Below are 14318 nucleotides of genomic sequence, written 5' to 3' on the forward strand. Positions count from 1 at the left end.
GAATGTTCACTCATTTTCCTTTTCCCGCGACGCAAAATCCTGTGTTTTTTGCAGGATCACTTTTGCAGGAAAGTAATTCCTACAGGAAAACTTAAAAATATGTTTCCTACTACTTTCCTGCCAACTGAACACTACAAAAATCATGAGAAAGTTGATTTTCCCATCCTTTCCTGTACTTTCCTGGCAATTGAACGGAGCCTTAGTGTAAATCTGAAAGAAAGTAGATGAGGGAACAAAGTCCTGTATACAGGGAAATCTCAAGCAGAGAGAATTTAAATGGATGCATGGTATACCAACAAAAATTGAATTAGTCGAATCAAATACAGAAGCAAAACAAATAAGGCCACGACAATGCATTTATTTCGTTTATACTAAAATAAAGAGAACAAAATTATTTATTCCTAATTACAAAGACAACGTAAACAAACACGGGAAATTGACCCAGATTTACGTAACTGTAAAAAAGTAGTATCTCAAATCAACTACATTAGAACAAAATGAGACACTGTAAATCGTTTACAATTATCTGTGTTGGTACCGGAGAGAGTTAATCCAGTCGCCAGTGATTTGTGAAGCCTTCCCAATATTGACGACGGTGACAGTGATTGCTGAAGCTTCTTCGGACGAGAGAATTAGGTAGACGTGACTTTAGGGCAAAATTTAACAGGTGAAAGGAACTGGTGAGCTCACGGAATTGCAAATTTGGCAATTAACTCCAGTGATAATTCATCCGCTCCGGTGGGCCTTCCTCATTTATAAATTTCAAGATCCAATTAGACCCTTGTAGCGCGCATACGCAATGATAAGAATAAAAAGGATGGCACAAAATAATCCTGAAAACCCGACCACCTGTGACATTAAGCAGATGAGTACTAAACTCAAGTGTACTAAAAAAAGAAGTTGCAATTATGTAAAGAAATTTTAAAACCATAGTACCATACCCATTTAAACATGTACCCATGGCCTGTATTCCATGTATACGGGATATTCATGCCAAATATTCCAGCCACCAAAGAATAAATGGATAAACAAACAGTTGCGGAGCTTAGAAAAAGCTCCAGCTGCAGCCATAGAGAAAACAAGACAAATTCATCTCGTCAGAAATACCCTACGAATTCATCTCATCAAAAAGAGCCGGAAAAAAGATGCAAGGTAGTCAATAGAATTCTTTTCTCTGACATTGTAAACGCAAGATTGTCAAACATCATGCAAAGTACGTATAACACCCTACCTGAATCAGCTGATTTCGATGATTGTCAAGCTGCAAAAAGGTTCATGACGTGTATTTAGACCACCACACATAAATCACAATCCGTTTAACTTGATCAATTATAATTGCTTACCTGAATATTAATGTAGTCCTCTGTATCATCGATATATTCACGCAGCTGCAACATACACATGGATCAATTTCTATTGCGGCAAGAACGGGTTTTCAGCACATGGAAAAGTAAACAACAAATAGGCAGGTTGCCTAATTCAATACACAAAATATCTGATAGTTTAGGTGCAGGGAATAAAGATCTCTAATTGGAATTAAGGAGACCATACATAACCACCATACTCAGAATGAAACATCAAGGTTATAACTAGGGAAAGATATGAGAAAGGTTGACAATCAAAGAACGGTTCAAGGTGAGAATACTCATTCACAAATATTCATGAAGTCTTCCCAAGAAACCAAAGCAAAAGGATATCAGAAAGGTTTTGGGAAAGGAGAAGGCTGAAAGAAATCATGAAAGGTTTCACGAGGGAAAGATACACTGGGCATGAACCATATATCCACCAAAAAAACTTGAGTCATACCCACCCCATGAAGGCCACATCTTGCAGGCTTGACACAGGAGCTTCCATTGTAAAGATCACATTGGATAGAAGGGGATACACATGCATACATAAAGATGTATGCCCATATAAAAACTAGATTTGTTTCTTCACATGACATTATAGCGAGAGGGAGATGCTCTGGAATTTATGGTGATTAAGAGGAGTTACACAAAGAATCCATAAGCAGAACAAAACCTAATGAAAGAAGAGAGGAAATCAGAGACCTGGCATTACAATGACTGGATTAAGTGGAGAGGCAGTACCTATGCATGTCTTATGTACATGTACTTTTAATTGGCTCTACTAGGCCATCGATGTCTTATTTGCTTTACCATAGCAAAACAAAACCTTGGTTGATCAGCAAAATCATCAGGAAATAAGTGCTTTTATCAGCCAAGCATCCAACAAAAAAAAAATTACTTCTTTCTTCGCTTCTTCAAAATAGAGACAGCAACCACCATAAAGAAGACAAAAACAAAAAAGAGAACACATTCTAGATGAGTTATCCAGAGAGAGAGAGAGAGAGAGAGAGATTTGCCTTTGGTCCATGAAAATATCACATAAAAACAAACCCATTTATTAGAACTTGGAGCCAACAAAAGTTATTTTTTTTGGCAAATAGAGCCAACAATAGTTGGGGAAGTAACATTAATTAAACAAGATAAATCATCAGAAATACAGCTTCATCATGTATAATGAAGATCAATTATTGCAGGTAAGATTCCAACTTCAACGTAATGGTGCCAATTTTGCTCGTGATAAAACCAAATAGCCGACTTACTAGGAGCCACACCATTTTACCGAACCATACTACCACAACAATTATCAAGAATGATCACGTTGGAACAGTAGGTTAAATACATGGAATTCCGTAAGATGCCATGGTCATTTTGTGCAGTTGCACTATTTTACCAGGAAAAACTACAGCCTACACAACTATTTATCCCCCAAAGCGATAGGGTAGGATCAAAAGCATTCAACACAACATACCGTAGTTAATTTGTTCAACGTTCCATCAATTTGCATAAAGTAAGCCTGCAAATATACCACCACTTCCTTGAGACCAACTTTGAGAGGAATAACAAACAAAGAAGCAGGTGCAGAGTGAACATTGTTACCTCAAGTAGCATTTCAAGCTCCTCAACATCATTCTCATCTCCCCGAACTGTTGCCATGCTTGCCCTACTTGCTCTAGATATCTTTGAGCCTATGGTAGGAGATGCAGGAAACCAATTGGAAGCACCTGAGCCACTTACAGGTGAAGATGCACCAGCCAATTTTCTAGACAAGTAGAGATCAGCCATGTCGTCGTCGTCATCCAGCAATTGTTCAAGCTCATCTCTCACCTATAATCGCCAATCCTTGTTAACAAAATAGTCTCCTTCCTTTCAAACTATTAAATGCACACAGTCCAATATTATGTGGCTTATGCTTCCTACTTACAAAAACAAAATGAAATATCTGGACTGACTTAGCTACTAGTAACCCTTTGTATGATCGACTGTCTTGGTTGAAGAGAAAACAAGTAACAGAAATTTTGTGATTTATTATTTTTTAAGGTCATGAAATCCATCAAATAAAGCTCTAATGGTACAAAAAAGTTCACAAGCTAGGTTGGTGGTCAATCCAACTCATGCCAAGCAAAATCTCATTGGGAGTGCTGCGGGTGCACTATTGGAGAGACAAAAAGATGGGCAGTTCATTCAAGATAGTCAATCAATTTGGGATAATACACATCTATTTTCAAGTTTTTCAACCAGGCATGATATTCTCTACTGATGGAGAATCCTCTGTGGACAATAAAAAACAGCGTCCTGGTAAAAAATCATTTTTAACTACAACTGTATGGAAAACTAGTGCCAATATCTCCTCCACAAGTCATTCGGCATTTTACTATCGAAAACCAAGTCACCAGTCCCTTTTTTTTTTTTTTGAGTCAATACAGAGGAGTTACAAGAAGAGCACAAACTAAATTTAAGTCAGTAAGAGATCTTTCATAATTACACTGCTATGTATTGTTTCTGCTCAAGTAGTTAATGCCCAAGATAAGTCATTACTTGACCATAGAGCACTCTACCACGTTAACCATTTCTCCTGGAGATGGAGAAATTGACTGGATTGTAATGAGGACCATATCAGCACGCACATTCAGCAATGCGAGAAAAAGTCCCATTTTCCTACTCATAAAGCATAAGGCAAAGACGCATGATTACCAAAACAAAAAGCCCATGATGCAAAAACTTGCAACGCTATGTCACGGAGTACCCATATAGCTGTACCTTTTGAACTCGAGCAGTTAACCGAGTCATAGCACTCTTCAATTTACGGACCCGATCCAAGTTACGGCTACTGATCTGTAATTTGAATAGTCATTTGCCAACATAAAAACAGAGAACCAATCACCAAGAGTATGCAAAGAGAAGAATAAAGCATTCTACTTAACAATACTTGATGGAATGTTAGTATTTAATACTAACAAAAAAAAGGCATATACAGATAATATCACCATCGAGCAACTATTCTGGAGAGAACTAATCTAAAACCTGGTCCTATTTCATTCGTTTTAAGTGGGGGTTGGGAAAGTGGGGCATGGGATTCATGCGAAAAGAACCTGTAAATTAAAAGGATAAACAAAAGGTAAACGTTCGGTCCAAGTCTGATCAGTTATCTCTTATTTTGTTTGGACTGTTAATAATGAAGTTTATACTAATGCTACCTTTGTTTAAGGGGACAATGATCCTTCATTGAGGCAAATTGTCTGGAGGGAATTACGATCATGTGCAGCTATGATCAAAACAATGCTCCAAGGCTGGTTCTAGGAGATTTCAACATGACATAAATTATAATGGACGATGGGATTCGCCAAGTTGCATCCGCCACCCCTCCCTTGGTACAGTACTGCGCCGTGACCAATCTTAGAGGAGAGGGGACATACACAAGAAGACGTGGACCATACTTCTGAAGGTGTATAATCTGCAGCATTGCAACTCCTCTGAAGCCTCTCCGATGCAACCCTTGAGGCTAAACTGCATACCCTCAACATCTCATGATACGAACCCAAAGGTATGATCATGGTGCGATGGGTACACGAAAAACTTTTGGATTGTCTACCGTCTCTAACCAAGAGGCTTAAGCCACCTGTCCAAGGACGAGTTGTTATCCATTGTTTAACTGTCCTATAAATGGGGCTCTTCAAACAATGCACGTAGATATTACCCACCTCTGGCATAGCCCTGCGTTCTCGACTGCCACTCCCTTTCTTTCTCTAGCTAGGTTGACTCGGCACTCACCTACATTGTTCATGTGCTGACAATCTTCCCAAAGGACCACAGTCAGGCCCCACCTTCGAGATAACCACCCACATTAGGAAACTACAAGCCTCGTTGGAACTCTTATGTTATTCCCCCCTAGGGCATTCAACACAAAAAAATAATGTTGAGTACTTCAGAGGCATTGTAAAAGGATTTTCCAGTGTAGCATCATCGTATTGAGGATTCGATACCAAGACACTGACTACCAGTAAGGGAGAAACAAGAAGAAAAAATCAAGAGACCCGAAGTCGGAACCAATGACCCCTAAAACAAATCTAGTTGCATGAAAGGTACAAATCATTAATAAAAATACTAACCACAACCCAATGAGATTTCCTGATACGTAATTCCAGTTTATCAACTAACAACTCATATAAAAGTTTCACCCCTCATGAAATAAGCCCAATGATGTACAACAAGATATCTAACACTTTTCCTTACATACAACCCTGCTTCATTTGTCAAGAGAGAGAACAAAACAAGGACCACCGACTCATGCAAAACACAACTTATAAGATTTGAACCAAGGACAAGCTGGAAGCATATGTATGCCATGTTTTATTGTTACAAACTAATTTATTTAAAGGCTCAACAGATGTATACATATAGCTATATTAACATTAACAGACCATCAACTACAGCTTTGGGGCCAAAGGCCTAAATGTGCAAATTCATTCCATATAAGACTAGACGAGACAAGATTAGAAATGAAACAGTTCGTGAGATGGTAGGTGTAGCACCTATAGAGGAGAAGTTGAGGAAAAATAGGCTAAGGTAGTTTGGGCATGTCTACCGTAGACCGGAAGATACAGTAGTTAAGAGAGCGGATAGGATAGCTCTAGGTAGCAATGTTACGGGGAGGGGTAGACGTAAATTGACATTAGATGTTGTAGTGCGCAAAGATATGAGTATAATGAGTTTGTGTGAACAAGTGGCCCTTAACAGAGCTCAATGGAGGAAATGAATTCATGTAGCCGACCCCAAGTGATTGGGACGTAATGCTCGGTTTGCTTTGGTTTGGTCTGGTTTATAAGGAGTGCAGAAATAGCAACAAATATATCTGGAGAAAAATAAACTAATCGAGCAATTCATCGATTTCGAACCAATATTTGAGCATTAACTAAACCAATTGCATTTTCAGCAGTCCTAGACAAGAGTGGAATTATAAACCCTCAAAAGTTAGGCAGACTTCTGAAAGATACCAAAAATGCATACCTTAGAAGTGAGTTCATCTAAAGCTGGATAAGCAGCAGTCTCCAGTTCTGTTGTACGAGCAGCAAGAAAACTACAAATGGCTTCCAAAGCCACCTCCAAGGCCCGGAATTCAAATGGAGACTCTATGAAACAGAATAGCGAACAATATGATATTAGATATAACTAGACAAACCGATAAGCCAAGATATAACAACAAAAGGAAATCAAGCATCGTATTGCAAGATATACATCTTTAAAATACCAAAACAGAGACTTCTTTATGCTGTTATAATTGCCTTGTCTTTCAACATAGACCACCAAGTCAATAAGTCATACCATCTTCTTCACCAGCATCAATGTCATGCTGCCCACCCATTTCCTTTCCGTCTGCTTGACCCTCGCGAATGGCATTTGACAGGGGCAATCGCCTTCTTAGTTCCTCAACCACAGGGATAACATTATCATCCAAAGGATCTCGAAGCAACACCTATTCCAAACATAAATTAGGATGACAATTTTCTCATTGAGCCCCAAGTTAACTGAAAATTATTCTTCACTAGAACAAAACCAAATAAAGTGTTCATTTTAACTTGCAAAGGTCTAATTAACAGGAACTCCATTCATGCACAACAAACACTGTTTAACTAATAAATTAAGGCCGTCTTTCAGCTTTGAGGTTTGTATCAATGTCCTGACCACTGCCACAAAAGTACATCAAAAGAACCCAGTGCAAACAATAATAGATATTGACTTCATTACGAGACTATCACGCACAATATACAGTTGATGTATAGAACTTAAAACAAGCGGAAATTAAAAAATCAAAGCAGCAGAAAAACTGTCGATGAGTAAAGGGCTCTCCTAGCAATTAGCATCCAAGTCAAAGCTTTAGTTCTGGACCACCAGCCTAAAGTCAAGCCATAGACACCCATACGCATAATCTTGAATTACAACCAGAATTGAACACTTCTTTCAATTAATACCTACCATCCAATAGACACGGCTCTTTCTAAAATCATCTCCCTTTCGGTAAAATTTGCAAATAACTTCATCGGTGAACGGCCACTTGGCATCATGGGGTCTTGGAAGGATCATATGCAGGAGAAACCGGGTTATTATTTATTCCCATGGACCCTAGACACCAAAACCCCCCACAAATTTATCCTTCCAAAAAAATACAAAGAAGCAATTCGCCCCGCTATCAAGCCTCGGAGACCATTAGTCCTAGATCACTGTACTATTTTTCTTTCGATAGGTGGTCTTTTACGGTATACCCTATTTTGACCGCATAGTCGTGGAGAAACCACACTATGGTGCCAAGCCCCACCCTCTAGTTCATTTGTTTTATGCTGCACAACTAAACGACCTTTCCTTGGCTTTAGCTTAAGTCCTTTTCAACTAACTTTCTAAAAGATCATCATATGAAAAGGTTCTTAACAAAAGCTTCCTTCAATCTCTTAAAAATGCCAGGATTGTTTATTAGACTTTCAACTCCACAAAGTCTAACTTGTCTGTCTTTCGAACTTTAGCGAAAAAACCACTAAAGATAGCACAAAAAAACACCTAAGCAAAGACCAGAAAACACTAACTGCAAATAGAAAACATAAGAGCAAACAAAACACAAAAACCCAATACCAATTACAAAACAAAAAACCCAATACCTCTTCAGCAGTAATAATCGCCTTGATGTGCTGCAGAAACACAAAAATAAAAAAAATTCAGCCAAACAAAACCCATCAAACAGGATTCCGTACTCTACAAAAATTCATTAAGACATATACATAAACACATCTATCTCTTATCTTACTAATAAAAGGGAACACTCTTTGTTTTGAAAGTCAGTTTTGAGGCTGGCTCACACTTTTTTTTTTTCTTTTCCCAAAAAATCCCTTCAACTACCTAAAGGAACTACCGAGTACAACAAAAATTGGCACCCGAAATTTCTTCTCTCCTCTTTTCTACGTTCACAGCCCAGATTTCCTCAAAGAATAACCTCAACTCAAAATTTTGCACAGCATGACACAAATCGCGCACAGGGCAGCAAGGGTGATAAATGAACTCAACGAGCCCAACAGTTAATTGTTGAAGTTTGGCTTGAAATTCAAGCTTCGCTTGTTCAGGAGACGAGCCAATCAGGTAGCTTGAAAATTTTAAACATCGCAAGTCAAACCAACCGGGCAGCAGCAGCATGTCCAACCTTGATTTGAAAGCTTAACGAGTTTAAAAAATACTATATTCAAAACTCAGCTCGTCAACATAACAAATCGGTCTCAAACGAACTTTTTAACAAGCCAACACGAGCCATTTGGTTCGTTCACCATCCCTAATCGCGTGTGCCCGGACATATACAGAGAAAGGGTATAAATGGTAAAAAAGGTGACCTCCAGATTGAGGACGATGGCCTTCTCACGTCCGAGGATGGTGGAAGGGTAAGACAGGAGGGGGTCGAGGATGCGGAGGTCGCGAGCGTGGATCTGGACGCGGTGCATGATGGCGTACTTGTCCACGTCGAGAACAGTGTCTTCCCCCGCGGCGTCCATCAGAATCCAGCTCCTCGAACCCCCCACCGCTCCTATCTTCTTCTTGGCCGCAGGCTGCGGCAGCTCTGCCGGGACGATGTACCCCTCCCGTCCCATCTCTAACCATTCCCCCCAATCTCTGTACCCGTATCTATCTGTCTGTATCCGTATGTATGTATCTATATATTCGCCTTTGTGTTGTGTGTACGTGTTGTATGTGTAGAGAGAGAGAAACCCTAGTGCGAAATTAGGGCTTTTATTGATGCGGAGAATAATCGCGTGGAGATTACATTGTTAACGGAGAGAGAAGGGGAATTGGAGAGAGAGAGAGAGAGAGAGGGAGAAGGAGATGGTCCGAATGGAGTCTGATGTTTCTCTTCTTTTTTCTTTCCTTTTTCCTCACGAACTATCGGGGAAGTACGCATGTTGGATTTTGTGAAAACGGGATCTGTGTGATTGCTTTTACAGCATGTTTTTTCTCCTTAAAAATTACAGGCCACCTCATACAATCGTTATTGTTGGGAAATAAAATAAAGCGCCACTATTCGCAACTTTTTATTTTTTTCCATAACTCACTACATTTCGGTAAATAATTATTGAAAATCATAAATAACATTTCGGTAAATTGCTGTTGAAAACAAGATTATATTTCAGTAACTACATGTCGAAAATATGTTCAACTTTCGGTAAACAACTGCCGAACATACATTTTCGGTAAATAGTTATTGAAAAAAATATTATATTTCGGTAATTGGATGCTGAAAATATATCTCAATTTCGGTAACTAACTATCGAATATAATTAAAAAAATTTAACGGGTTATAGGAGAAAATAGAAAGCTGCGAATAGCGGCGCCTATAAAATAACGTCTGACCTTTCACTATAATTACATAGAGACATTTAGCCTTTACGTAATATCACATAAACACTTGTTATATTTAATAACTCATCAATTTTTCTCCTACCGCACCCTTTATCGTAAAACTAAACAAAATGGGTGATGTAGACCACACATGGCCTTTTTCAGGTTAGCTGGATCCAACACGGATGCATTCTTGGCATGTAGGGGGACACTCTCTCTCTCTCCATTCTATTTCCCACAAAGTCCCATAAATTCACTATCGCTACCCATCCCCTGCACACAAAATTCCACTCTCCTCTGTCTCACTCGAGTGAATTGGTTTTGAGAGCATTTCGCCAATTTTTGGTGACTTTCACTTTCAACCCGATTCACCGGTGGACAACTCATAGACTCAACTCATCAAACAAAAACTACCAAAAAAAACTCATTCATCCATCATCATCAACCTCAACCCAACCCCTTCTTCTTCTTCTCCTCCTCCATCCCAAACCCTATCTCCAACCGCATTTGTTGTTGCACGTACCTTCCACACCATGTAACACCGTCATCAAGATCTCTGGCGAGCATCCCTAGAGGATATATATTCACACTCCTCGCCATGCGCTAATTATGGTGAGAGGGAGGAGGGTGGGGTGCACATGTTGGTAGTGTGCAACGGGTGTGAGCGAGGGTTCCACCTCGGCTACTTTGGAATGTGAGGGCGGGAGGCGACAGAGGCAGTGGAGGAGAAGTAGTTGTGTGATGAGTGTTTAATGCTTTGCTTGGTTCACATTTTGAAAAAAAAATTCTCAACTCAAAAAACACTCATTACTCATACTTTCAATCATTACTCACTCATATCTTCAATCATTATTCTCATTTCTCTCTCCACTCATTATCACTACTTCTAACCATTACTCTCATTTCTCTCTTCATTCATAACCCTACAAAATTTCTCAAAAACTCATCCAAACACCGCAAAGTAAAAGAGTGGTGTGTAGTCCAGTCATGTCACCCATTCCGTTAGCTTTTAGACAAAGAGTGATAGCAGGGGAAAATTGATGAACTATTAAATAGTACAAGTCAAGTGTGTCTGTATGATTTGGTGAAAGGTTACATGTTATTTTAAAATTTTCTCACAAGAACAAACAGCCACTCGTAGTCCATGTCACTCATTTTGTTAGTTTTTAAACGGAGTGTGACGGCATAGGAGAAATTGATGAGTTATTAAATAATACATGTATTTATGTGACATTTCGTAAAGGCCATGTGCCTCTGTGTAATTTTGGTACGTGAAAGATCTCATCACCGCACAGGGGCCATGCGTCTCTGTGAAATTGATGAGTTATTTTAAAAATATTCTTTTTTTTTGTCTCAATTGCACAGTAATATGCTTAGGTCTTCACTGCATTTGTGTTGGATTGGACGCTAAGGTCTCATCATATGTTGCAGGCACAGAAATTATCTTTAGCGTTGAGACCTTTAGTCTCATAATATACATGCACGCAAGCGTAAATGCAATGTTTAAAAATATCCAAAATTATTAAAATTCATGGGAAGGAGAAGTAAAAGAGGAAACCTAAAGTGAAAATTGAGAGAGGAAATGAAGGGTCAAGGCTGAAGGATTATGTGACCTAAGTTGGGACTGAACCATTTAGTTTGATCTTTTAGCGAGTCATTCTAAATAATTTTGATGATCCAAATTGTTCTTTTTTTGGAATAGACAAAAAAAATCATTATAAAAATCGAGAGCACAACGAATAAGTGCCTCATGTGTGTACCATATTTTTAGATCCGCCACTTTTTAGCATATGCTTTTATAACACATATGTCTTCATTTAAATAAGTTCTAATTAATGGGTCAACTTATTTTGTGTTGAGATACAATTGTAGAATTGAATGTTGTCACTATTGTGATTGATGTAATCTTTCTTACGACTAACTTGTAGATGAGTTTTAAAAGATGAGCGATTTTGATCCTCACAATAAACTCAAAAATGACGTGGACAAGACCTGAACTTGACGATTTAGTCCCTGCAGAAGGATTGGAGACCATGCCAAGCAATCATTTGTTGAGTTCGAAACTCGGCAATCTCTTGAGGTCAGACCGCAACAGAAAAATTTCTTGTGAATTTTCTAGTCCCGCGTGAATGCCTATTTTTAACCAGATCGGAGAGACGAATTAATAGTCCATGTGTGCATAAAATAGCCCGGACGCCCCTAACCGTCTAACCAAAACAAAAGTGTTTTGTATAGAATTTGGCTGCGTGCCCTGCTGTTTAATTCGAATTGGCTGAGTTTATTATCAATGATTCTAAATTTTGTCAGGTCTTATAAGTGAATAAAGATCCTCCCAAATGAGAAATATTACATGGTCTGTAGTGACATAAACATTGGATCCGTGGTGATCTCATAATTGAGAAAAACTGTGATAAGTACCAAACCTCACATTAAAGATCATCATAAGAGAGGATCTCAATTCTTGATAAGCAGATCATCTTTGCAAAAAATAAGGTGATTGTTAATTTTGATAATGCGATCCAATCACATAAGTTCTAGATAAAAAGAGAAGACTTGTATGTGGTTTCTAAAAAAAATACCGTAAGTCCATTTTTTAAGACATAATGTGCTCTGTTCATGTGACTGTAGTTATCCTATCGTTTTAATTTTTCGCAAAGATGATTTATTTGATTGATGTTAATTTCATTATGAACGTAAAGTACACTAGAATATGGTGATCAAATTTTACTTTTAAGTTGTGTGCAACTTCATTCATTAGACTGATTTATACTACTAATGAAGTGAACATTTGAGTAACTTTTTTTTATGTTTTCGTTCCAGTATCACATTTAGATATCATTTAATGTGATGCTCAATATATGTCGCCATAACTTAATTTAATATGCCACGTTGTTATTAGTAATTGGTCTGTATACATATTCAAAAAAAAATTTGGTCTGTATACGTTTTCTCAAGTGGTATGAAAATGTAGTCCTCAAATATGGTCAATATTGCGAGTCTCATCTTTAGTCCTACACGACAAACATGAGATTGACTAATCATGATGAATATGTGGGACAAAACCATTCCTCTTACCATGGGATTAATAGGAACCCAAATCCTCTGTACCAAAAATTCTTTGTACCCATGTTATCGTGCTTTTTCAGCCACAAGATTGAACAAAATTATCTTGCACAGGAAGATGTATATAGTTTTCCGATACTGGTGATCTGATTGGTTAATGCATCTGTGGAGTGTGGAGAGTCATGCTCTTTAAAACACCCTAAGAAATAGGGGAGGTTCTTATTGCCGGTCGCCCCCAGCTACAACACACTCTGTCTCTGGAAAAACAAAGACCTAGATGTACCTAAACAAGATATTACTATATTACCCATGTACAAGGTTTTTTTTGTGGAATTGGTCCCATCCTTCTTTCTTTTTTCCCATGTACAAGTTGTATTGCAGAGCTTGTTTGTGACTTAACCAGGCTCTAAGTGGGTTATTCATTTTCCGAGGTGGGTAAAGTGTTACTAGTATATAGGAGTCCAACACCATGTGGTTTGATTGGCTAGCTAGTTGACTATATAGAAAAAAGCAACTAAAATGTTTGTTCTTAAGAAGTCGCAGATTTGAGCACGAAGGTCAAATGTGAGATTTGACCGATCGTTAATTTCAAGGGTCAAAAGACGAGCGCAAGGTAACCCAGACATATGGTTACGAAAAGAAAGTGTTAGGAGTCCACTCTTTTCCAAGAGCTACGAACCACTCTTTACAGATGCGCCCAGAACCAAAAATAATGGGAGCATATATGCTCACAGCTCATCATAGGCTGTAGCTTTAATTTTTATTTAATTTTTTCTCTTGGCAAATGTATTTGAGACTTCGTAACTGTTTGATTTCTTGGAGGGTTTCAACCTAAAACTAATTGGCAATAGGTGGAGTAGCCTCTAGATTTTATTAACCAAGCTTGGGTGGCTTAAATGAGCAAAATGTGGGACAAGTTTTAGCACTCCCCCTCACGTGCAGCCCAGATGCACGTGGAGGTACGAATTGAGGAAACTAGGAGATTTTTACTCGGACGACCCCACACATGCAGCCCGGATGCACGTGGGGGTATTAATTGATAAGGTGAGATGATTGACTCGAGCGATTGAGACTCGACCACACGATGTAAGACCACCCAAGACTTAGCTCTGATACCATGTTAGATTTCTTGGAGGGTTCCAACCTAAAACCAATTGGCAATAGGTGGAGTAGCCTCTAGATTTTATTAACCAAGCTTGGGTGGCTTAAATGATCAATGTGGGACAAGTTTTAACAGTAACAAGTAATTCACGCAAAATATTAGTGCGTATAATCCAAAAAGTTGACTGAGTATCAGCATAATAGTTCATGTTATAGGGCATCAGAATTATTTGTGCCATTTTTTCTATTCTACTTTTGAGTCAAACTTTGTTTTTTTTTTTTTTTTTTGTGGTTTATTGATAACTTGACAATAGGTACATCGGGTAAGGGTTGAAAATTCAGCCTCACGGCTAAAAAATATAGGTCATTTAATTTTATTTAAAATCATGACAACTTAATTAGGTCAGGCCCCATGCACTATGAAATCATGTGTTAAAATTA

General features: G+C 38.4%; 1 protein-coding gene across 1 annotated transcript; it reads right to left on the bottom strand.

Moving 5' to 3' along the window:
• Positions 1–338: 338 nt before the first annotated feature.
• On the bottom strand, positions 339–9281 carry LOC131324204 (magnesium transporter MRS2-I-like). The gene is made up of 11 exons (XM_058356064.1): positions 8714–9281; positions 7994–8023; positions 6669–6819; positions 6354–6475; positions 4107–4181; positions 2946–3173; positions 2818–2862; positions 1344–1388; positions 1232–1261; positions 942–1061; positions 339–849 (listed from the first exon to the last, which is right to left on the bottom strand). Exons 1-11 carry the CDS (start codon positions 8966–8968, stop codon positions 763–765), a joined length of 1188 nt encoding a protein of 395 aa, XP_058212047.1. The 5' UTR covers positions 8969–9281; the 3' UTR covers positions 339–762.
• Positions 9282–14318: the final 5037 nt, after the last annotated feature.

The sequence above is a fragment of the Rhododendron vialii genome, chromosome 4a (genome assembly GCF_030253575.1).
Source record: "Rhododendron vialii isolate Sample 1 chromosome 4a, ASM3025357v1".
Lineage (NCBI taxonomy): Eukaryota > Viridiplantae > Streptophyta > Magnoliopsida > Ericales > Ericaceae > Rhododendron > Rhododendron vialii.